The sequence below is a fragment of the Equus przewalskii genome, chromosome 21 (genome assembly GCF_037783145.1).
Source record: "Equus przewalskii isolate Varuska chromosome 21, EquPr2, whole genome shotgun sequence".
Classification (NCBI taxonomy): Eukaryota; Metazoa; Chordata; class Mammalia; order Perissodactyla; family Equidae; genus Equus; species Equus przewalskii.
Window position 1 is genome coordinate 6985427 of NC_091851.1, and position 25213 is coordinate 7010639.

General features: G+C 44.9%; 1 protein-coding gene across 4 annotated transcripts in view; it reads left to right on the plus strand.

Moving 5' to 3' along the window:
• Positions 1-25213, plus strand: part of RRBP1 (ribosome binding protein 1) — a 61820-nt gene that overhangs the window by 3113 nt on the left and 33494 nt on the right. For all 4 annotated transcript variants that reach the window (XM_070589533.1, XM_070589535.1, XM_008525373.2 and 1 more), the window contains exon 2: positions 19119-21174. In XM_070589533.1, the coding sequence (XP_070445634.1) occupies positions 19140-21174 (2035 nt within the window). In that variant the 5' untranslated portion in view covers positions 19119-19139. The remainder of the gene's footprint in view (positions 1-19118; positions 21175-25213) is intronic.

A 25213-nucleotide genomic window follows, 5' to 3' on the forward strand; every position in this document is an offset into this window, starting at 1 on the left:
GAAGGAAGGTGGGGAGTGAGTTGAAAATGTGGCGATGCAAGAAGGGACTTTAATTTCATTTCTTTCCCAGTGCCTCCTGTGTGCTGGGCCTTCAAACGCTATAAATACAAATGAGTGAGACTCGTTCCGTCTGAAGGAGCTGCCGTGCAGAACTGTGTCGTCCATTATGGTGGCCACATAGAGTTATTTCAACTTGAAACTATTAAAGTGAAATCAAATTGAAAAGTCAGTTTCTTAGTCACACTAGCCACATTTCAAGTGCTCAGTAGCCGTGTGTTGGTCCATGCCGATTTAGATCATTTCCATCATGGCAGAAAGTTCTCTTGGACAGCACTGGTCTACAGGTGGCTGTTATTCTCTGTTCCTCTTGGTTGTTTAGAATTATTATCATGCTGAACCATATGAAATTGCCCATCAGAAACAGTTGACTGGTGGCAGTCCATGCCTTTCAACCTAATGAGATGTTACCTTTAGATAGCATTTATTCCTGACTCTGTGTGTGCATTATAAATTGCATACCAAGGGAAAAGGGGTGGCGGGGGGGGGGGGGGCGGGCAGTATGGATAGTGGCCGTGCGCTGAAGAGCGTCTCACTAACACCAACAGCATCGAAATGGCCAAATGCACCAAACACGGAAAATAGGTGTTGGGCAGAAAGCATATGGCATGTAGGGAAGGTAGATATTTAATGCCAAGTGAGAGAGCCTGGGCAGGAGGGCCGCTTGGCATTCTAGAAAATTAACTTGGGGACGTCCTAGGAGGCTGTTATCTTAGCAGACTAATTCTGATGAGTCTTCTGAAACGGGCGACTTGACTCCCATGTCTAAAAACCAGACACATCCAGTGTGTTTCCTTTAAGTGCCATGAGTGGTGTGTATCTCCCACCTGTCTAGTAAGGGGAAACAACTTTAAGTTATAAAGAAAGTCTGGTAATTTCTAAATTTGATTATTTTGGCAAGACTGGAACAGGTGCTGGTCCCCAAACCTTACACGTTCCAGTGTGCTGGCGTTTCCATGCTTGGCTGGCATACGTTGTTTCCTGGGCGACTGTTTGCAGGGCTCTGTTATACTCCATATAACTTTGAAAGGATCGTTGGATAGTATTGGAGGTAAAAGGGCACATGTGTACTGTGACAGATGGCAGTTAGACTTTGGGTGGTGAACATGATGTAGTCTTCACAGAAACTGAAATATGATGTACACCTGAAATTTATATAATGTTATAAACAAGCATTGCCTGAATAAAAAATTGAAAAAAAAAGGTTTTTGAATTCTTGGCTGTACTAGTGGGCTCATCTCAGTACTCCACGTAGAATAACCTAAAACCAAGGATATGTTCCTCAAATGAGGAAGTCCATTAAGATTACGCTGGAAGTTACCAGCTATTTGTTGTGATCATAAATATCATCTGCGGGCTCAGAAATGGAATAAAAGGCCATCTTATGCCCAAAGAGTTATTGCCAACCCTGACCCTGGTGGAGGGAGGCGTGAACGAGAGCTGTCGTGGGCTGTCTTGAGACTGGCTCTGAACTGGTGCCCTGCGTGGATTGAACTTGGCCTGCCCATGAGATTTGCTTGGCCAGCCCTATGTTACTAAACAATTGAGCCACCTTTTAAAAATGGAGAATTTTTGTGTTAAAATCTAGATTTTGGGGTTCTCCTGGGGAAAATGGGAATTTCTGAGCATACCCGGTCTGCTTTTTCACATGACAGCCAGGGCCTGTGGTCACCCTCTCTGGGCAGGGCCTGAGCCCCCCGATCCCCAGCATGCTACCCATTCACATTACCTGCCTGGGGAGTGGCAGCCCCTGAGGGGTGCTGTTTAATGCAGCTTGAGAGCAGAGAGGAGCTGGAGGGCATTGGATGTCACCTCAGCGCTCACCGATGTCTCCCGCTGGGCTGCAGCTCAGGGGCTGGTTCTAATCCCAGAAATAAGTGGTGTGATCTTGGACGTGACTTTTCTCCTCCCTGGGCTACAGTTTCCTCCTCATGTAAAATGAAACTAGACTGGATGGCTCCATCTTTCAGGCCACAAACCTGGGTTTATCCTTAACTCCTTGCTTTCTCGTACTCGTATCCTGCACAGAGAATGTCCTGTCAGTGCCACCTTCAAGTAGAGCCAGAATTCAACCGTTCTCACCACTGCCACTGGTCCCGCCCTGGTCCACACCTCTGTCTTCTTTCTCCTGGGTTATTTCACTAGCTCTGAAGTGTCTCCCTGCTTTTGCCCTTGTCCCCTGCCTTCTAGTCTGTTCCCAGAGCAGATCATGTCACTTCTCTGTTCAAGACCCTCCTTGGCCAGAGTCTTTACAGTGGCCTCCACGGGCCCTGCTTTCACTTTGGCTTCTCTCCTACCATCCCCCTTGTCCTCTGCTCCAGTCACACTGGCCTCCTCTCTTTCTCAGGCATGCTTCTACCTTAGGGCCTTTGCATGTGCTGTTGCTCCCCATGGGACGCTTTTCCCCTGATGGCCACGTGGCTTGCTCCCCCACTTTCCTCGGGTCTGTGAAGTGTTACCTCTCTGACCATCCCGTTTAAAGTGAGAGACCCTGACCATCCTCCACCCCTACTCCCTCTGCCTGTCCCACTTGTCTGGATGGCTTTCTTTCATTATCACCACCTGATATGCTGCATATGTGTCTGACTTTCCATCTCTGCCCGCAGAGCATGAGCTCTGCCAATGCATGGATCTTTGTTTTCTGAGGTACCCTAGTGACTGCCACACAGTAGATGCCCATCCTTACTGAGCGGATGGAGACAGGATTTTCTAGTGCTCAAGTCTTGTGAGTATATTATTATTTAACCTGAAGTAGTCTGGACTCCTGGAGCATCAAAGATAAACACAAAAACCATATTCCCAAGCCAAGTGGCTTCTGGCTTCCCTCCAGCCTGACTCCGATTGGGACCTAGAGTTACACTTGTGGAGGGCACTGTCAAAGGCGCATGACCCTGCTCTGCCAGCAGAGGCTGAGGTTGAAGTGACCCTCAGGGGAGGGCTTGGGCATTGCTCTCTCCCAAGGGCCAGAAACCTCCAGGCCGGTGATACTGATCTCGGTGCTGCCTTGTTTCTCCACGGCGCATCCTCCATGCCGGGCCTCACAGGACGGGCCCTGCCCAGGTGCTTGCCAGTTTTGGAGCGTTTGCACAGTGTCCCTTATTTCCCGGGGCAGCTGATGGGCATTCGGGGGTTTGCAGAGTACCTGAGCGGATCAGCGACGACACACTCCCTGGGAAAAAAAAACGTTAGTTTTGGTTTGAACAGTGTGCTGGCTCGCTCTGAAAAGCAGTGGGTTTTATGTTTAATGAGAAGCGCGTTCCTCAGTGGTAGTAGGGAAAATCCTTTTCTTGTAGTTGGCATTTCATTCTCTCTTCTTTCAGTCAGACGTCCTCAGCTGAGGAGTAAGAGGACTGCTGAGTGACCCTCCTGCATGCCACTTGGGCCAGGAGGGAAGCCCACCACCAGGGGGCAGGGGGCTGGCTGGTAAGAGGCCCTTCCAGGCCTGGTGCCCAGCCTCCGGTTTTCCTCCTCTCTTCCTACTGTTGCTTTTAGGCAAAGAAACACCAAGTAGATCCTGGATTCCTAGCCCCTTCTGATGGCAGGATCTGGCTGACTCGGTTTACGCGGAGTGGTGAAAGACCGGGTTCTGGCCCTCAGCCCAGGCGGTATGTTTTTCTGGAACTCATTTGGTGGTGAAATGTACAACTCAGCTATAGCAAAACTATTTTCTTTTCAATTAAGACCCATCCTGAATGGAATTAGATATAGCTTTATTTCTTTTGAATGCATTTTCATTTCTTTGTAAGTTCTAGATATTTTTAGTAATAAGAGAGAAAAATCGTAATTTTCAGAATTCAGGAGTAATCACAGTGATTGAGGGAAGGAAGGAGTCAATGCTGAAGAATAGATGAATTATTGACACCCTTAATAAAAAATCTTTTTAGCGATGGGTCAGGGGACGTGTAAAGGTCAACTTTAGCTATGACTCTGAAGACCAGCCGCTCTTTTCTGTGTTAAATCGCTTCCCTCTTAAACTGGGAGCTCCTGAGCCTGGTTCTGAACTGCTTGATTTTTAAAAGTCAGTGAAGAGGACAGCACGCTGGGCATGGCCGTGGACGGTGAGAGTTAAGATAGGAGCTGACTGCCTGCCCTGACCGTGGCCCCAGCTACCCCGTCTTTGCTGGGAGTGGCGTTGTGTAAGCTCGTGAGAGGGCTGGGAGGAATGACAGTGCTGTATTGGATTCTCCAGGCCTTAAAGATGCTCCTCCAAGAGCCAGATGCTCCATTTTCCTACCAAAGTAAAATACATATACACAAAAATGCACTGTCTTGAGTCTACAGCCCAATAAACATCCACAAACTAAACATTCTGTTTAACCAGCAGATCAAGAAATATTATCCCCCACCAGCTCCTTGTGTGCCCCCTCCACTTGCTACCCATCCCCGAGGGTGACTGCTCTCCTGATTTCCAGCACACAGATTGTCCCACCTGTGTTTGACCTACACAAATGGAATCGCACGGCATTCGCTCCTTTGTGGCTCCCTTTCACCACCGTGTGTGAGATTCACTTGTGCTCTTGGGCCGGTTCGTTCTCATTGCCGTGTAGTACTCCAGCCTGTGAATACGTCAAGTTTATCCTTTTCACTAGGGGTGGGTACTTGGATAGTTTCTAATTTAGCCCTTATAATGTAATATGAATGACATTACATTATAAAATGTAAAGTCCTGCCTCCGCTTTGGTGACCACTTGTCCATGTTTCCATTAGGTCTGTTCCTAGGAGTGGGGTTGCGGGGCCACGAGGAGGCGTATGCTCAGCTTTGGAGATAGGGCCAGGTTTTTCCCCAAGGGCTGGTACTAGTTTGTACTCCCGCCAGCAGTATATGAGAGCTTGGACTATGTTATACAATGGCTGACTTTTGAAAGGAACCAGAATGAAGTTCGAGTTACCATTGTTATTAATAAGAAATAATGCACTCTTGCCACAGTTCTCCTTTGTCATAGAGATGGGGATGTTTGGCCATGGAGTTCCTTCATCAAAGACGGGCTTTACAAAGGGCCTGTGGAAGAGAGTCAGATTTTATTGCTGATGAGAAAATGCTGTCTCTCAACCATAAACCCGAGTGGAAAGGCAGCCCCTCTGGCAGTAAAGGCAGGGAGCTCAGCAGAGCTCCGATCTGGAGATTGAGTTCTTCATCAGGTCTCCCCCCCGCCCCCGACCCCCCGCCCCGTTAATGTAATGAGCGCTGGAGTATTAAGTGGATTTCTTAAAAACAAAGAAGCCAGCAGTTGGGGACCAGATGTCATTCAGCCCTGACCCACACGTTCCTAATCTGAAAATCCACCCGCCTCCTGGAGCTCCAGTGCAGAGCCCAGAGTCGGTGGTGCAAGGACACGCTGCAGGCTCCCTTCATCCTGGGATTGACGGCTGTCCAGATTTTGATTGGAAAGTCTCCCTAGCACAGCCACCCTCCTGTCATGTCGCAGGGATGATCTCCTTTCTCTTTTCAGAGCTTGGTTGGCTGGAATTTGGTTTAGCTAGGAGTGACAACAGTGCCAAATGTCAGTAGCTTAAAGAAGGAAGGGGCGCTGTGTTTCTGGTGAGGGGCGGGGTGGACAAGTGCTACGTAACAAATAAAAAACACCTTCTGAAAGCACTGAATGGCTTGGGAGATATTGAGGAAGATAGTGGGGAGGCCAGAAACTCAGTAACAGGAGTAACTCTGGACGGTAAGCACAACCCGAGGGCATTTGCAAATTGGGCAAACTCTGAGTTTTAATGGCATCTATGGGCACAGGGGGCAAAGATCAAGGTGGGCCGTATGATGAAAGACCACTCCCTTAGAGCCGGAACCACAGGGCTGCTACCCCTCCGGGGGAAGGCGAGTCAGAAGGAAGGCCATTCCCCCGCTGAGAAGTTGTCCTCACAGCTTGTCCTTCAGGCAGATCCCGTGACCTATGTGGTAGCAAATTCTCAAGCCGATTTTAAAATTCTTTATTTTCTGAAGTCGACCTGGACAGATAGTGCCCCTGAGCCAGTCCACAAGCAAGCAGATCTTTGAAGGACCGCACCTGTATCCTAGGCTCAATGAATCCCCGGGTGTAATTTTCACAGGAAAATGAGCAGTCCCTAGGTCAGAGGAACTAAACACGAAGAATGCAGAGCCATGTGAATGAGGACCAGCAGAAACAGATCGGTGAAAACACGAGACAGTGGAGGGGCTGACGCGGATTTCAAACAACACTTCCTACTATTCTTAAAGTACCAGGCAAAAGGGACAGTACCTCCAAGGAAAGGTAGCTGTAAAGTGACCTAGCAAATTTTAAAAAGGAATCAGGTTACAACTTCTAGACATGAGCAGCTCAATAATTATAATTAAAACCCAACAGATTGAAGAGAATAAATAACTAGACAACAGAGCAGGAGAAAATATACAGATTTCATCTTAGAGCCAAATAGATGAATAATTTGTAAGACCAATTAAGAATCTGGGCAGATAGACTGAGAAGTGTGTCTAATTAGGGCTCCAGGAGAGGAGAGAGATTATGGGACCGAGTCACTGTATGATGAGATACTGACTTGAGAATTTTACAGAAGGATGAGACACCCACCCCCAAAAAAGAAAAAGAAACACCCCACATGTAGACAGTATAGTGATACAGCAGCCACGGGAAGAAATCAAGAGTCAGGGTGAAATGAAGGTAACTTTTAAGACAGAAACCAGGACAGTTAATTTAGTGACAGATCTTCACCAAAGGAAATTCTCAAAGATGTTCTTGGAAAGAAAGTAATGCCAAATGGGGAGGGTGACATGTACAAGCAACAAAGAATAAAGAAGGTAATAATATTTGGGCATCTCTAAACTAATGTAGAAGAATAGTAATAATGTTGGCGGTGGGAAAGGGGTAGGATTAAATACATGAACACAGTAACATTAAATTAAAGGAGTAAAGGAACTAGTGGAGGGGTAAAGTTTTGTTTAACTTTGAACTTTGTGAATGCTGCATGTTATTGTGTTTTGAAGGTAATTACTAAAGAATAGAATGTATTTTGTAATATTAGAGGGAAAAAATGGTATGATTAAAAAACAATCCAAAATGAGAAAAAAAAACACCTAGGATAGGTGGGAAAATAGCTCAAAATAAGATTATAGATTTAAACTCAGATATATCAGCATTCATATTAAATGTAAATTTATTAAATACTCCAGTTAAAACATAAAGATATATTGGATTTGAAAAATCCAACCTTTGTGCTGTGTACGAGAGACAGGGTAAAAATAAAGAAGAGAAGAAAATATACTATGGAAATACTATTTTAAAAAACTAGTGTTATATTGTTGTATAAAATAGACTTTAACACACAAAAATATTATAAAGAGAATGAGTCACTTCATAATGGTAGAAGTTCAACTCAGCTTGAAGATATGGCAATTTTAACTTTGTATCTTATTAATATAATTGCAAAATATATAAAACAAAAATTGACAGAACTACAAGAAATGGTCAAATCTATAATCGTAGTAGAGAATTTTAGCACGTGCTCTCTTTAATTGGCAGCTAAGCAGACAAAAATCAATAAGGATTAGAACTTTGAAGAAAATTAGGAATGTGGTCTATCTATGACTATATATAAATAAAACGCTACAGCCAGCTAATACTACATATTTGACTTCAAAATTTTCAAAGAGTGGCTGCATACAGGGCCTTAAAGTAAGTCTAAACAAATATCAAAGATTGAAATTATATAGAGAAAGCAGATAGTCTGACCACAGTTCAGTTAAACTAGAATTTTGAATAAAAAGATAAATAGAAAATCTCCATGTATTTGGAAATTTGAAAAAGAAAATGCTTCTTGTATTTATTTGTAGGCCAAAAATAAATAAATAATGGAAAATAGAAAATGTTTTGAAATGAATGATAATGAAAATACCTACATATCAAAACTTGTAGGATGTAGCTAAAGTATTATTTACAGGGAAATTTATAACTTTACATACATTAAAAAAGAAGAAAAGGTGAAAATCAATGAGCTAAGTAAACATCTGTCTTTGAAAGTTACAAAAGGTGAAATAAACCAATTGGAAGTAGCAGTGAGAAGGAATTAATGAAACAGAAAGCAAATATACAGTAGAGAAGTTCAACAAAGCCAAAGCTTCATTCTTCCATAAGATGAATAATGTTGGCAGATATCAAGCAAAATTGATCAAGAGCAAGTGAAAAAGAAAAAGATCAAATAATCAATACTAAGAATGTAAAATGAGACTTCACTGCAGATGTGGTTGACATTAAAAAGATAAGTGATTATTATGAACAACTGTGCTACATAAAAGTAAATCAGTGTCGTAGAGAGTTATTAAAGCTTTCTGAAGGATCCGGGGCGGTGCTGTACCATACACCATACATAGAAGACTGTTTTTATATTTCAACATGGCAATAATTTTGCAAATTCTGACAACATAAGTAAATTTCTAGGAAAATATAACAACACTGAACCAAGAACCTGCTAAAAAGGATATCTATAAAAAGCCCACAGCAAACATCACAGTCAATGGCAAGACACCTAATCTTTCCCTTTGAGATCAGGAACAACAGGATGCTGCTGTTGTTTCTGCTCTTTAGCATTGTGTTGGAGGTCCCACCCTATGCAAAAATTTAAGAAAAGTGAAGCAGAAGATATGACAATTGGGAAGAAAGGAGCAAAATTGTGATTCATAGGCAATATGTTTATATATGTAGAAAAGTTGTTAAAAAAATCTACAGATATGTTACTAGAATTAGGCAAGATTACTTAGGGAAAAAAATCTCCCTACAGAAGTCAATTACTTTTCTGTATACCAGCAACAAACAGAAAATGAAACTTAAAAGAGACACCACTTGCAATAGTGTAAAAACTATGAAGAACCGAAAAGTAACTGTTTCCAAAATGTGTAAGACCCCACAGTGCATTATTTTCCTCTACCAGGATGCTTGTGTTTTTCTGTTTAGATGAGGTCCTTATAAGCATGTAACCATATAAATGAGCTGCTCCTATGCCGACCTCATCTTTAGTAGAGCCCTCACTCGGCAAATACTTAGTACGTGTTGACATGCTGATGCTCGCTTGGGCACAGTGCCAAAGTCTGACTGCTGCTTTCTGGGAGGGTAATGTCCACGGCAGTTAGAATTCTGTTGTGGGCTGGCGTGTCTTAACTGTTCCTGTCCATTTTGGGAAGTTGGGGTTCTTGACTCCTACCTTGCAGGTGCATTGTCTTCATTGTGAGGTGAAACCTGGAGGCTTCTTGTAGGCTCTCAGAAGATTTAGGTCTATTTAAGTACCTACTTTCCCCAAGACTATTATTTTGGAGAAACACAAAAACATGTCAATTCTTTATTTTTTCCCTTAGGCATAGAAATTGAATCTGAAATGGCTGATGAGTAAGCAAAAGCTTATAATAGAATACATTTCTATTTTTAGCGTTTTAATCTTTCTTTAAAATAAGTAGCATTGTTTCTTTAAAGTAGGAAGTCAGTTATTTCCATCCTCTTAAAACGTGAAATAAATGATTTCAGAATACATCTTTTAGTTCCTGCATTGTCTCTTACTTTCTCTGGGTAAAAAAAAAAATCAGAGATTACACTTAAATTTTTTGATCAGATCTGAAAACTCTCTTCTCCAAACATTTAGGAATGTTAGATAAAGTTAACAAGCATTCTTTAAAAAGCGTAGCTGAGCTTATAAGGTAGTAAAAGAGATTGCCAGAGGCCATAAACCAAGGGTGAGGGGAGTGACCAGGACCCTGGAGTAAGCTGACCCTGGGGTGTGGGTGGGGCATTGTCAGCCAGAGTCATCTTGGGTCTTTGGCCTTTGGCTTTAATGGCCAGCTGGGGATGGGTTTGTCTAAGGTGGAGAATGGGACCTGAGCCTCCCTCATACGCCCATGTAACCTATGCCCTTGAAGGGCCCAGCCTCAATGAAAGGACAGACCAGTGGCCAGGGAGATGGCCTATGGAGCTTATCTGCTCTGTCCTGAGGCAGAGGAGGCGGTCTCCAAAGCATTGGTGACAGGAGGTCCCTGCCTCCTGTAAAAGTTAGTCCTTGGCTGCTGGTTTCTCTGAGTTGAAGGAAAAATAAAATAGTTCTTTAGATACAGTCCCATAACTCAGCCCGGACAGATTGCCACTGATCAAGTCCCACCAAAGATATGATACAAAATCACTATTGAAGATATAAAAGTAGATAACGAAAAACATTAATGGAAAAAAAACGATACTGCGAAAAAAGCCAGGCTGACTTGAAAACATAGAATAACTGGAAAGACTGATTATAGAGCTGGTTAAATTCAGCTGAAGAGACAGTTAGTGAAGTGGAACATGTGTCTGAGGAGTTTCCCAAATAGCATGGGACATTGAGGTCTAATTAGGAGTCCTACCACCAAGAAACGCACAAGAAATTTTTCAAGGAGGTAAGTGTCCAGAGTTTTCCAGAATTGGTGAAAACGTGACTCTTCAAACTCATCATAATGAGCCCGAATAAAGTAAATAAAAATAAATACACACCTAATATTTTGTTGAATCCATAGAACCCGAAAGATCTAAAAGCATGAGAGTTTTTTTAAAAAAGTTATTGGAATGACAGATTGACTGACAGCATATTTCTCAATGGTAACCACCCCCTACGCCCCAGAAAAGCCAGAAGACAAATAAAATAATATCTTCAAAGCAGTGAGAGAAAATTAACTGTCAGCATGGAATTCTATGCTCAGTTAATCTGTCATGGAGAATGATGAGGAGGAAGTAAAGAACTGTTTTCAGGGCTCTAAGGATGGAGAAAGTTTACCAAGAAGAGATCCTTGCTGAAAGAACTTGTCAAAGGTGTACTTTGGGAAGACACAGAAAGAAGAGAGTGAGATGCAAGAAGCAGTGATGAGCAAATAAATGGGTAAACATTTGGGTAATTTAAACATGAGCTGTCTGGAACAAAACGAGTAGTTTTGGTGTGTGTGGAGAAGGGGCTCATGACAGATGGAAGGGTACCAGCCTTAGGCCTTCTACAGGTGTTCTAAAGGTGGGGAAGCAGCGTTGGTGAAATCAGGTCAAGCATGTATTAGGAAAATGTAAGGGAAAAAAACAGTTATAATTTTAGTACTCGCTAAAAAAAATAGTATATATAACTTCCAAACACCATGGAGAAAAAGGGGATAAAACTTAAATAGTTCAGTAGAATGCAAAGAAGAAGGGAAGAATGAGCTAAGAAAAAGTATTGTAAATAGGAATCACAAGATAAGGGTATAAGTGAGTTCAGTTATATAGGAAATCATGGTAGATGTTGATGAACCAAACCTACCTGTTAAAAAGACAATTCGCCACACTGTTCTTAAAATAAAATCCAGCTGTATGCTATTTTTAAGAGTTCCACTTACAACATATGAACACAGAAAGGTTGAAAGTAAAGAATAGAAAATGATTCTAGGCCAGTATTAACCCTCTAAAAGTTGGTATAACTTTAAAAATAATCAGACAAGCTAGACTTTAATGAAAACAAATCATTGGGGATAAAGAAGGTTACTATATAATAGGGGAAAAAATAGGTACTTTATCAGGAAGATGTAACACTTCTGATCTTATGTTCACCTAATCAGATGGCCTCCAGGTAAAGCACAAGTTGATAGATTTCCCAGGAGAAATTGTGAAGTCCATGATCTTGGTGGGAGATTGTTAGAACTCTCAATAGCTATTAGATTATGCAGGCAAAAAATTGGCCTGGTTCTGTAAGAGATTATTAAGCCAGAACTAGGAATACACATAGAACCCTTCACTCCATAGAGTACATGTGTATTTATAAAAATTGACCACAGTTGAGCAAGACTCACCAAATATAATCTAAATCAGTGTTTTTCACACTGTAGGCCCAATCTACTGTGGGCTTCAATGTCAGGTTAGTTGGTTGTGGAAAACCTTTTAAAAATTTTTTGATGGCATAGAAAATACCAGTGCATCATACATGCTAATAGTAAGTTATTGTTTCATGAAAGTTTTGTTATTTATGTGTGTATATACATACATGTATCTGTCATGTATTTAAGTATGTGAATCCTGGGTCATATAAAAAATTATTTTTCTAAATCATGGTTAAAAGTCTGAGAGCTTTGACCTGTGTAACACAGAACGGATTCTATGATGACGTGCAGTTAAATTAGGAATTAACAATGATAATTCAAAGCCCCCATGTGTTAGGAAAGTTGAGAACACTGTCACCAAGTCAAAGAGACCATATAGGACTTAGAAAATACTTACAGTGGAACACTAATGAAAATACTGTGCGTTGTGGCTTGTAGGGTGAAGCTATAGCAGTACTTAGAGGAAAATTTATCGCCTTAAGTATTTACCACAAGAAAAAAGAAAGGCCTGAATATTAATAAATGTCCATGTCAGGAAGTTAGAACAGAATAAACCAGTGGAAGTTGGAAAAAGGAATAATGAAAATTAATTATTCAGGCACACCTCAGAGATATTGCAGGTTCTGTTCCAGACTACCACAGTAAAGTGAGTCACACAGTTTTTGGTTTCACAGTGCATATAAAAGTTATGTTTACACTATACTGTGGTCTATTACATATGCAGTAGCATTATAGATAAAAGAAAAATGTACATACCTTAATTAAAAAGTCCTTTTTTGCTAAAAAATACTATCCTCTGAGCCTTGAGCTAGTCATAATCGTTTTGCTTGTGGAGGGTCTTGTAAAAAGTGTACTATCTGCAAGGTGCAATAAAACGAGGTGTGCCTGTTTGGATTGGATCATACACCCCAAAGCTGGTTCTGAAATCATCATTGACATTGAAACAGCAATTAAAAATCAGCTCTTCACCCACCATCCCCCTCCAAAAACAGGTCTGGAAACACCAGATCCTGATAGTTTTATAGGCAAGTTCTTCCAAACCTACAAAGAACGGGGTGAAAGGGATGATCTTTAGCTCATTTTGTGAGACTTGAGTGACCTTACAACCAAGACTACATAAGAGCAGTCTGACTGTGACCTCTGACTTTCCTCACTAAACAACACACACACAAGGCCCGCATAAAAATGTAAATCAAATCTAGTGATATATTAAAAAAGACCTACCAGGGCCAGCACGGTGGCATAGTGATTAAGTTTGTGCACTCTGCTTTGGCAGCCTGAGGTTCAAGGTTTGGATTCCAGGCGTGCACCTACACATCACTCATCAAGCCATGCTGTGGTGGCAACCTACATACAAAATAGAGGAAGACTGGCACAGATGTTAGCTCAGGGCCAGCCTTCCTCACCAAAAAAAGGACCCATCAAGAAGTGTTTATAGCATAAGAGCCATCTGTGAGTTAACATTAGAATATTTATTGTAATTCAACCCATTTGAGATTAGAGAAGTTGTCAAGTGATAAAAAGCATTTGCTAAAATTCAATACCCAATTGTCAAAAAAAAAAGAAAAAAAAGTAACTGGGAATGTAAGCTAGCTTAACCTGATAAAAAGTTTCTACTAAAAACTATGGTCAACACAAATCTGATGGTGAAACGGAGAAGTAGAGACTCAGCTGAGACCAGGAAGCTGCCCTCCACCCTGGTCGACCCCGCTGCTGAGGTCTTAGCCGGCTCTCACTGTGAGACGAGGAGAAGGGAGAAGAGCTCGTACAGCTTAAAAAGCAAGAAACAGCACTGTCTTTTCTCACGGATGATTTTCTTATGAAGAATATGCAAGAGAATCTACAAACGCCTAAATTTGACAAGACTTTTACATATCTGGGTAAATGACACATATGCAAACACGAATAGCTTTGCTGGTTGTCTACAGCTAGAAATGGAAAAAGTAATTTACGAAAGATATCTCTTTCCAGTACACTTAAAAATAGCGATAACCTTACCAACAACAAAAAAGATGGGTAAAGACTTTTATAGAGAAGATCATAAAAGCTCTCCACAAGTATAAAAGAACATTTAAATAAATGTAGTGCTCTGCCGTACTATATTCATTGACGGGAAGCTCCCACAGCTTACAACGTCAGTTCTCTCTATGATCATCTGTAAATTCAGGGTGATTCAAATAAAAATCCCAATAGAATTTTTGGAGGGGATGTAGAGGCCAAAAATGTGGTGGTGCAGGGTGTGGATAAATATGCCAGTGGACAGTGTGGAGTCCAGTAGCAGATCCACCCATATTCAGACTGATGGGACAGCGTGGCTGTGTAAGTTGGGGGGGCTAGGGAGGTAGACAAGTCAGGAAATGGTGCTGGGTAATTAAACTGATGAGAGAAAGTTACAGCACTGTTTCCTGTCGTTTGCCAAAGCAAATTCCAGATGATTAAAAAACTATCTAGGAAAAGCGTTACTGAGGTTTTTAGAAGAAAATAACTTCTAAACAGTAAAATGCCTCTGTCATAACGATTGGAACCTAGGGGACTGGGGCCGGGTGTAAGGGGGATTTTTCATTCTGTATGAACCATCTTGTCCTTTTAGAGTCTTGGCCCATAGGGATGTGTTGTCTTTAACCAACATAAGTATTTCAGTTTAAAGGATAGTGACACTTTCTTCCAGATGGTGATTCTCTGTCTGACTCTAGGGTAGGAGCTGTGAAATAAGAATGACAAACTATGAAGGCAAATGTTAATAAATTGGACTCCATTAATAGTATAATTAGTAGTTAATACAGAAAGCACCATATTGGTTGAAAGAGAAACCACAGACTTCAACATGTCTAAAACAAATGATTAATATCCAAAGTATGTTAAGGACACCTAGATATCAGAAAAAAAAAAAGACAACCCAGGAGAAAAATGGGCAAAAGATATGAGCAGGTAGTAGACAGTAAAAGAACTTAGAAGGGCAAGTAACCACGGAAGATACGACGTCACATCCGTTCGACTGGGCCGTGTCCCAGGTTTGACCACAGCAGGCAGTGTTGACAGACACGTGGAGGGGGGAGGGCCTTCGCCACACTGCCCCTTTGGGGAGCAGTTCGGCAGCATCTGGTGGTGTAGCTGTGCCCCCGTGACCCAGCAGGTCCAGTTGTAGGTACATCCTGGAGGAGTCTGCACGGGGCACAGGGCAGCTGGGGGACCGGTCACACTACAGTTCTGTGTGAATAGCTTGCATTTTTAAAACCTTAAATGCCTGTCGTAGGAGTGTGGACCCCTTTCCATTTGTGATGTAATTACATAACATAGGAGTTAAAATGAACTAAAACTATGTGTATTTATACAAATCAATATCAAAAACAAAGTTTAATTTAAAAAATTTTGCCCAGTGATACCTACAGTAGTGTCGTTTCTATAGCTTATCAACTTGGCAACACTGAAAGCAGCGCTGCTGTTTGGGGAGACACATTTGCAATGTAAGCATAAATGTGTGTGGAGGTTCCGAGTGACGCATTCTGGCTGCTGGTTCTCTCTGGAAGGAGAGGTGATAGATAGATTTGATAAACCTGGGTGGTAGGTGAATGGATATTCATGACAGTTTTCTTACTCTTTTGCCTATTTGAAATATTTTATAATATTTAAAAAATTAGGAGATGGTGATCCTGATGCAGCCATATCTGTTGGGGTCTCTGGTCATTGTCATTCTGTTTTGGTTTCCTAAACTTTCCTGGTGGGTCACCTTGTGCCCAGGAAATGGACCTGGAGCCCCCACACGTGGACCATGGCAGAGCAGCTGGTAGTGATGAGACCTAGCCCCAGGGGTTTCTCATAAAACCTACCAAAATCCCAGTTACCAAATTGGACTGGACTGGCCAGGGCGCACAAGTTAGCAGATGTATCCATGTGTAAAGAATTTGGGGTTTCCCCTCATTTTTGTCCCCTAACTCTTACCCCCTAGGAAGAGAAGAAAAGCTGTTCTCTCAGACCTTCGGGGTGGGCCTCTGGGTGACCTGTTGCTTTCTTCACCTTTCTGCTTTACACTCTAACCATACTAGAAATAGTAAGTAAAGTATACGTGTCATAGAAGGTTTTGGAATTGACAGAACGTAGGTTCTTTGTGGTGAGCCGTACAGGATATGGGCGGGCACACACCTGGCCTGATTCTTTCTTTGCCCACTGGGCGTGGCCCTGGAGGAGATTCCTCCTGGCGCTCCTTCTCTGATGGCGGGATTTCAGAAGTGCAGCTCCGCAGAGCTGATCTTGGGCGCGCATTTGGAGGCCTCGCCCGCCCGTTGTTCCGTGAGCCGGGTCTCCCGTGGAGTGTCTGCCCTGCAGGGCAGCGGGACGGCTGGCGTGTGCTTAGATTCCGAGGGGAGGCGGCCTTGGCCTTAAATGTTTCAGCACATTACTACTTAAGATGAGGGCTTTTCATTTTCCCGTGAAAGATTTCTATTAAAGAAATTCTAACACAGGATTTAGTGGTGAAGATGTAATTCCTTTTTAGAGCAACCTGTCCTGCGAAGTTGGGAAGACAGCTGCTGTCAAACGTACGTTTGCTGCTATCAAACGTATGTTTGTGTGTCCTGCGGAGGAAAAATGTTCTCCCAGGCTTGCTTTTCTCGATTCTGTGCTCTCAACAGAGCGTATATTTTTGTATCATTTGTTTGCTTAACTTAGTAAGGGTCAAGGCTCATTTTTCAATCTTGGTTTTTCTGCCTAAACCATGTGGCTGAACAGAGCCCACAGACTAGGCAGGGAGCAGGCCCCACTGTGTAGGAGGCCGGTGACCGCACCGGCCTGGGGACCCTGCTGCTCCACGGCAGACGCCCCTCGAGACCGTAGTTGTTGGTCGGGAAGCCACTCAGGGCTTATGGAGCCTCAGCCAGGGGGACCCAGGCCCCCGGCATTGTGCTACCTCTGGAGAAGGGGAGTGTTTCAGAGGATTTTTGTCATCTGAATAGACTTAGTATAGTGAGTATTATGTAGTGTTTGTACCTGAACGTGTCGACACTGGTGAAGTTCTGAGCCGTCCTTGTGAGGACCCAGAGTTACAGTTGGTGGATGCCCACCAAGAAATGGAGGTTGGCCATTGGACGTTCCCAGCCTTTTGTCCTTGCCTTCCCACCCACAGGATCCCTCCAGGGCTGAGCCAGGCCCAGTTTCCTTTTCAACACTTATCTTATGGGTGTATTCTTGAAAAGGCTAACTGGGGACAGCCTCTCTTGACTGTCGCATATGAGGGCACTGTGGCTGAAGATCACGCTGTCGTAACCCATGGCCAGAGGTCAGAATCCACTTGCTTAGGATTCAGAGGCTCCATGAGCCCGCCTCCGACTTCATTTGCAGAAGTTGCGACTGGAATGAAGAGTTAGACTTGGTCCTGCAGGCCCAGGGTCACAGTCTGGGAGCAGGAAGTGTCACTGCCACAGCCGGCGGAGTTACCACTGTGGGAGGCACGTGTGGCAAAGCTTTGTCGGGAGTGCGTTAAACCCGCTTCCTGCAAGCTTTATTGGCTTTATTGGCAAGGCCCAGCGAGGCTGTGGGTTGTTCTGCAACAAGAGTGATTTTTCTCAGAACATGATGCTGAGACATTTGAAACAGTCTCTCTTCTCAGTCCCTTAAAAATGCCCTAATGTCAAAATTTGGATTTCATGATTGTTATTTAGAAGTTCCCACTCTGTTTCCCTTCCCCACTCCCAATGGAAGAGAGGCCTGGACTCGGCTTACCACAGGGTCTAGAGATTTGGGTGGTCAGGCTAACGGGAACCCGTTCACCTCTCCCCTCCACTCCCTTGTCTCTTCTGCCTTCCCTTACCCACCCCTCTGAGCTCGCATTCTGTTCACTGATTCCATTGCTGCTCCCCTTTAAGGGGTCTGGGCTCTGTTTCTCTCTCCCTGGTCAGGGGACTGGGACTGTGATAACAGCGTCAAAATTGGTTGATAAACATGGAATGCACCTGAGTAAATAGACCTCTTGGAGTTTCTCACTGGCGTTGAACTTTGCCTAGGCTGTCATCAGGAAGGCGTGCACCCGGCTGCCTCTGACCCTTTGGACTTTGGTCCGTGGGCAGTGAGAAGGGGCGGTTCGTCCTCTTGGTTTAGAGTGTGTTACCTGGCAAAGAGGCCCCTCCCCAGGGTGAGGATTGGGACTGGCGGTGCCGTCCTCCCTCCCTCTTGAAAGCCTCCAGATGTGAAAGTCCAGACCTGGAGTCTTCTCTTTGGTGGGCTTCCGAAGACCGACACTTCCTGTTTCCTAATGCATGAACTATGAAGGTTCCATAACTCTTCGCTGGCAAAAGGCCATTTTTCCTTACTAAATTCTTAATCGCTTTTCAGGATTGTAATGCGAAGTTTCTCGTCTCTGACCCTGGGTAGCTGTGTTTATTAGCTCTGGGGAAAAGAGCGGTGACAGAGTCAAGATGGCATGCCAGGGGCCTGCTGGCCAGAAGGCGTGTGGCTGAAAGCCTGTGCGTGTGTTTGGTTTGCTTCACATCTAATTTCTTAAATCAGTCAATTTCACATTGAGAAAAAAAAGATTTCTTGCCTAATGTGAAAAAGCAAAAGATCTCTCAACACAGTACTTACATTGCTACAATTAGCTTTGGCTGTGTGACACTGGCTCCCTAATTTTAGTGGGGCATTTTTGCCACCACTCGCCGTTGTATCCCTGGCCTGTCCTTCTGCTCGTGTGCATCTTTGACCCCTGCAGTAGGGAGTATCTTGAATTGTGATCGCGGCTTCTGACTCTCCTGGGCATTATGTGCCCAGTTCCAGAACTGCACTTCGCTGTCTCTCTACTGCTTTGTGTCTCCCAGCACTAAGAGGGACTGCTCGTATCTTGCATAAAAATTGCCCACTTCAGGTGCCAGCCCCTTGGCCAAGTGGTTAAGTTCGTGCGCTCTGCTTCAGCAGCCCAGGATTTCGCTGGTTCGAATCCTGGGCACGGACATGGCACTGTTCACCAAGCCATGCTGAGGCGGCATCCCACATACCACAACTAGAAGGATCCGCAACCAAAAATACACAACTGTGTACTGGGGGGATTTGGGAGAAAAAGGGAAAATAAAATCTTTAAAAAAAAAATTGCTCACTTCTCAGAGGGGCAGGTAAGAATGGTGACATCAGAGACTGCCTTCTTTGATTTTATCAGTCTGAAGAATTATTGAAACCTTACCTTTGGTGGTGGGAGTGGGGATGGAAACTGTGAAACGTCTCAGTTTCTGCAAAAAGTAATCTACGTGTATGTATTTGGCAGGTGAAAGGAAAGCAAGCCAGGATGGATTTTTACGACACTCAAACCTTGGGGGTTGTGGTCTTTGGTGGATTTATGGTTGTTTCTGCCATTGGCATCTTCCTGGTGTCGACCTTCTCCATGAAGGAGACATCGTATGAAGAAGCCCTAGCCAACCAGCGCAAGGAGATGGCGAAAACTCACCACCACAAAGTAGAGAAGAAAAAGAAGGAGAAAACAGTAGAAAAGAAAGGAAAGACCAAGAAAAAGGAAGAGAAACCCAACGGGAAGATACCTGACCATGAGCCATCCCCCAACATGACCATCCTCCTCAAAGACCCAGTGCGGGCACCTGCAGTGGCTGTGGCTCCAACCCCAGTGCAGCCACCTGTGGTCATTGCTCCTGTAGCCACGGTACCAGCCATGCCCCAAGAGAAGCCGGCCTCCTCCCCTAAGGACAAAAAGAAGAAGGAGAAAAAAGTGGCAAAGGTGGAACCAGCAGTCAGTTCTGTAGTGAATTCCATCCAGGTTCTCACCTCAAAGGCTGCCGTCTTGGAAGCCGCACCCAAGGAGGTGCCCATGGTGGCTGTGCCCCCAGTGGGTGCCAAGGCCAGTGCTCCAGCCACTGGCACTGCACAGGGCAAAAAGGCAGAGGGGGCCCAGAACCAAGGCAAAAAGGCAGAGGCAAGCCCAAACCAGGGTAAAAAGTCAGAGGGCATGCCGAACCAGGGCAAAAAGTCAGAGGGCACCCCAAACCAGGGCAAAAAGTCAGAGGGCACCCCAAACCAGGGCAAAAAGTCAGAGGGCACCCCGAACCAGGGCAAAAAGTCAGAGGGCACCCCGAACCAGGGCAAAAAGTCAGAGGGCACCCCGAACCAGGGTAAAAAGTCAGAAGGAACCCCAAACCAGAGCAAAAAGGGGGAGGGAACCTCGAACCAGGGCAAAAAGTCAGAGGTCACCCAGAACCAGGGCAAAAAGTCAGAGGGTGCCCTGAATCAGGGCAAGAAAGAGGGCACCCCGAACCAGGGCAAGAAGTCAGAGGGCACCCCGAACCAGGGCAAAAAGTCAGAGGGCACCCCAAACCAGGGCAAGAAGTCAGAGGGCACCCCAAACCAGGGCAAGAAGTCAGAGGGCACCCCGAACCAGGGCAAGAAGTCAGAAGGAACCCCAAACCAGAGCAAAAAGGGGGAGGGAACCCCAAACCAGAGCAAAAAGCGGGAGGGAACCCCAAACCAGAGCAAAAAGGGGGAGGGAACCCCAAACCAGAGCAAAAAGGGGGAGGGAACCCCAAACCAGAGCAAAAAGGGGGAGGGAACCGCAAACCAGAGCAAAAAGGGGGAGGGAACCGCAAACCAGGTCAAAAAGGGGGAGGGAACCCCGAACCAGAGCAAAAAGGGGGAGGGAACCTCAAACCAGGGTAAAAAGTCAGAAGGAACCCTGAACCAGGGCAAAAAGTCAGAGGTCAGCCCGAACCAGGGCAAGAAGTCAGAGGGCACTCCAAACCAGAACAAAAAGTCAGAGAGCGCCCTGAACCAGGGAAAAAAGACAGACGGGGCCCAGAATCAGGGCAAAAAGGCAGAAGGAACCCAGAATCAGGGCAAAAAAGTGGAGGGAGCCCAGAACCAGAGCAAGAAGTCAGAGGGGACCCCGAACCAGAGCAAAAAGGGGGAGGGAGCCCAGAATCAGGGCAAAAAGGCAGAAGGGGCCCAGAATCAGGGCAAAAAGGTGGAGGGGACCCCTAACCAGGGCAGAAAGTCAGAGGGGACCCCTAACCAGGGCAAAAAGGGAGAGGGCGCCCAGAACCAGGGCAAAAAGGCAGATTCAGTTGCTAATCAGGGCACAAAGGTGGAGGGTATTGCGAACCAGGGGAAAAAAGCAGAGGGGGCCCCTCATCAAGGCAAAAAGGCAGAGGGGACCCCGAACCAGGGCAAAAAGGTGGATGCATCTGCCAATCAGGGAAAAAAGGCAGAGTCAGCTCCTGTCCAGGGCAAAAATGCAGATATGGTCCAAAGCCAGGAGGCACCAAAGCAAGAGGCTCCTGCAAAGAAGAAGTCTGGTTCAAAGAAGAGAGGTGAGCCTGGTAAGTAGCTTTGATTTCCTTATGAACTTGGAGGGACAAGCTGTCTTTAAATGGCTTATGTATTCCCTTTGGGGAAGCCATCTGTATCAGTCAGCTGTTGCCACAAGGCTGTGTAACAAACATCCCAGAATTCTGTGGCTTACAGCAACAGTCGTTCATTCTTGATCATGTTTTTGTTAAATTGGCTGGAGAGTGACTGCTCTGCGTTGCCTCAGTTGGGTAGCTGTTTCATGCTGTGGTTTGGCAGGGTTTGGCTCCTTCTGCCAGTCAAGCGTAAGTCTCTTCCACATGTGTTCATTCTGGGACCCTGGCTGAAGCTTCAGTGACTCTTGAGGGCAGAGGCCCTTCTCAGGTTATGGTGGAGCCATAAAAGGGCAAATTTCAAAGCAGCATCCTGTTGGCCAGAGCAAGTCATATGACTGATCCTGAGTCAAGGGGCGGGAAGGGGACTGCAGACTGACATGAGAGAAGCTGTGAGTACAAGGAGAAGTGAAAAATTAGGCACAGTAATTCCATCCACTACACAATCTAGAACAGTTCCATGTCTTGGCAAGTCTTATTTAGACGTCTGGCTGCGTTCTGTCAGCCTGTTCTGTGTTCTCACCTCACCTGGTACCTTAGCAGAGCTTTATTCCTTTCTATGTGTTTGTTGAGTGAATAATGGTAGGGTAATGTTTTTAAGGAGCAATGGCATCTACCGACCCTCCTCCCCTCAGCTTCCCTTCTTTGCTACCCTCACCCCTCTTATTTAATGGAGCATTAATATAGATATTATATATAAGATAGATTAGATAATGTAGAACATTACTTTCCTGTTATCTTTTTAGTGCATATTGCTATAAAAGTCAGGCCAGTGAGGTCCTATACCATGTTCATCATTCATTTGGTACAGTAGTCTTATGTTTTCTTTCTTTTCTTTTTTTTTTTAAGTCTTTGACTAGCCATTAGTGGATGTGGAAAATTGTGTTTGTCTTAACACGGCATCTTAGGGAGTCTGAAATGTCTGGACCTGTGCCAGGTAGCACAGGGCCCTGTGTTTTTAGCTGGATTTCCCTCTCTTGCCCCTTTGTGAAGCTACATTATGTTATCTCAGGTTTCCTCCTCTGCCAGTTTTTGGGGGGGCATTGCTCTGGCAGCACCCTGGTTCACCTGTGAGTGGGTGCAGCCTCCTGTTGAGGGTCAAGGACCAGCCCGACTGACCCCACAGGTCAGGTCAACCTGTCAAACACGCAGCCTGAGCCCTGCCTCCTCAGGCTGGAGGGAGGCACACCATCCTGTCTGTTAAGGTGATCGTCCACTTGACCTTGGGACGGGGCGTCTGAGACACACAGACAGGGCTGGAACTGAGAAGCAGCCTGCTTTCTGGCTCTCTCACAGCAGGTGTGTTCAGAATAGAGCTTGCTGTGTCCTAGGCCATGATTACCATGTATGGCTTTGGACGTTTGAAATAAGGCATGAAACGGGATGACAATATTAGAAAGAGAGTCAAAACAGTCCTAATTTGAGGTAGTGAAGAACCTTGTTAGGAGGAAGACCTAACCGATGGCCTGTGTGAACCCACACGGCAACTCAAGTGAGGTGCTTCAGAGAAAATGTGAACAGAGAAAAGCATACCATGGTCCAGGATAAGGAAGATTAAATCTTGTAGATAAAATGATACTTATTCCCAAGTTAACTTAGTGGTTTATTATTCTTCCAGCCAGAATTTCAAATGAGATCCCCCCCCCACCTTAACTTGACAAAACTATTCTAAAAGTGCCATCTGGAGAGAAAAATAGGTAAGAATATTGGATCAGTTTTCAAGTGGCTTTTGGACGGCTAGTTCTTTTTGATGTATGAACATCTTCCCAAACTATTGTCATTCCAAGTAGGGTGCTGGCCCAAGGCCAGCCAGGTCAGGGAATAGGATGGTCCTGAAGTAGACTACGTCATCCCGAGGAACTTGGGCGAGAGGAGGGAGCGTCTTTCCCCTGGGGAGGAGAAATGTCAGTATGTTCAAGGTTTGGAAGAGTTGGCTCAGACTAGAAAAATGTAAGGTTTGGATGAATTAGATTTAATTTAAAAAGAAATCAAACCCTAGAAAATATAAAAGGCAGCCGAAACGAATATCGATCAGCCCAGATGGTGGGGGACCTGCCGTTTGAGGTTGCAGTGAGAATATCACAAAGGCCTTTCTGTCAGAAAGGACCGGAATGAAAACCCATTCGCACAGGGTAATGTGTGCGGCTGGTAGGGCACCTGAAAGGTGACATTCCTTATTCTTCCGCGTATCTGAGAGCCTAAAGACAGGGAGAAAATGCTTTCCCATACTTGATTTTTCGTTTTCCTGAATTTGCATGTGTGTTGTCCTCTGGTTGGTGTGTCAGGCCGTCCTCGGGCCCTCACAGTGGACACAGCCACTCCCCACCCCCAGCTCCGTGAGATCAAGAGGTAGTCTGTGTCTTCAGAAACGGTGCAGGTCCCCTCGTGCAGTGCCTCTCACACTGTACCGTGCCGTGAACCATGGCAGGGGTCTCCCATCCCCCTGTCGTCGCACGGGGCCCCCACTGACAGGAGCCCCAGAGAGAGACCTGGCAGGTGTGGAGGTGGCACACGGCCTGCTTCTGCAGGCCAGAGTTGGAACTATTCCAGAATTTCTGATCTGATTTTCCTACAAGAGCAAATTGGGGTCATGTGACAGGTTTTTACCACTTGTCTAAGGCCGGCTTTGACAGTGAACGCCTGCCTTCCTAATCCCTTGCTTTCTAGAATTTACTATTGTAGAAGTATGTGCTTCTGGCAAACAAAACTCAAACAGTGTAAGAAGCCAGAGGGGGAAAATTGAAAGTCTTCCTTTCCACTCTGTCCCAGTGACCACCCACTTCCCGGGTGATCCCTGGAGAGGCTCTGCTCGTCACCCCAGCACGCGTGGAAACAGCGTTGGGACTTGCTTTCTTTGCTTACCAGCGTTCTGGTCACAACACTTTCCATATTGCACCTACAAGGCTGCGGCTTTCAGCTCATCATAGTCCATGGTATGAGTGTATGGTAATTTATTTAAGTGACATTAAGTAGTGTGCAGATTTTTGCTGCTAAAATTAATGCTACAGTTACAAATGTATGGCATTGTGTGAGTATCTCTATAAAGTACATTCCTAGATATGGAATTGCTAAGTCAAAAGGTAGGCACGTTTTTAATTTAGGAAGACAGTGCTGCATTGCTTTCCAAAGACATTTCACCATTTACCTTTATTCTCGAAGAATGATGCGAGACCCACACGAGTGTTTTCCAGTGCCCTCTGTCTGACTACTGCTCACATGGAGCTGTGGAAATGGTGATGATTTCGGGGGGCATTATAAACCCAAGTGTGGAATAAGGAGAAAACAATTGCTATTTGCTCCAAAAGGCACAGATTCTTTTCTAAATGTTTGGAGAAGAGGGAGTTCATGGAATCACAGAAAAGTGGAAATTTCTCTGAACTAAAGCTTCTGTGTGTTCGCAGCGCTGTCCAGGCCTCTGCTGGTTCGTTCTCCGATAGTTCCCTGAGCAAGCGTTCAGGGTGTTTATTAGGAAAAGCCACGTTTCTTGTAGAGAAGTGTGTGAACATAGTGGTGGTTTCCTAAAAATCTGTTTTTGTCCTCGGATTTAGTTTTTGCCTGCATAAACATGCCGGCCTGCCTCCTTTGCACCGGGCAGGTGCTAATGGACGTGATAGTGTTACACTCTCAGGAAAGCCGATCGTTCCCGCACCTGCAAGCGAGTCCAGATTAATGCAGTGCAGGCCTAGGCCCTGGAGGAACCAAAGACAGACTGGGGAAGTACAGGATGCACATTCTGGAAACTCCACATTTGGTACAAGTCTAGAACGTTGGGCTTCCTCTAGAGCTTGGTTCATGCAGTGTTGCTGCTGAGTGAGGCCAAGACCAGGTGGGCACTGGGCCTGGCCCTTCCCTCTTGGACTGGCTTTATGCCAGACCCCAGTTCCCCTCCCGTGGATGCAGGCTGTTTACTCTGGGGCCAGAAGGCCATGACATATCAGCCAACATCCAGGAGGTAGAA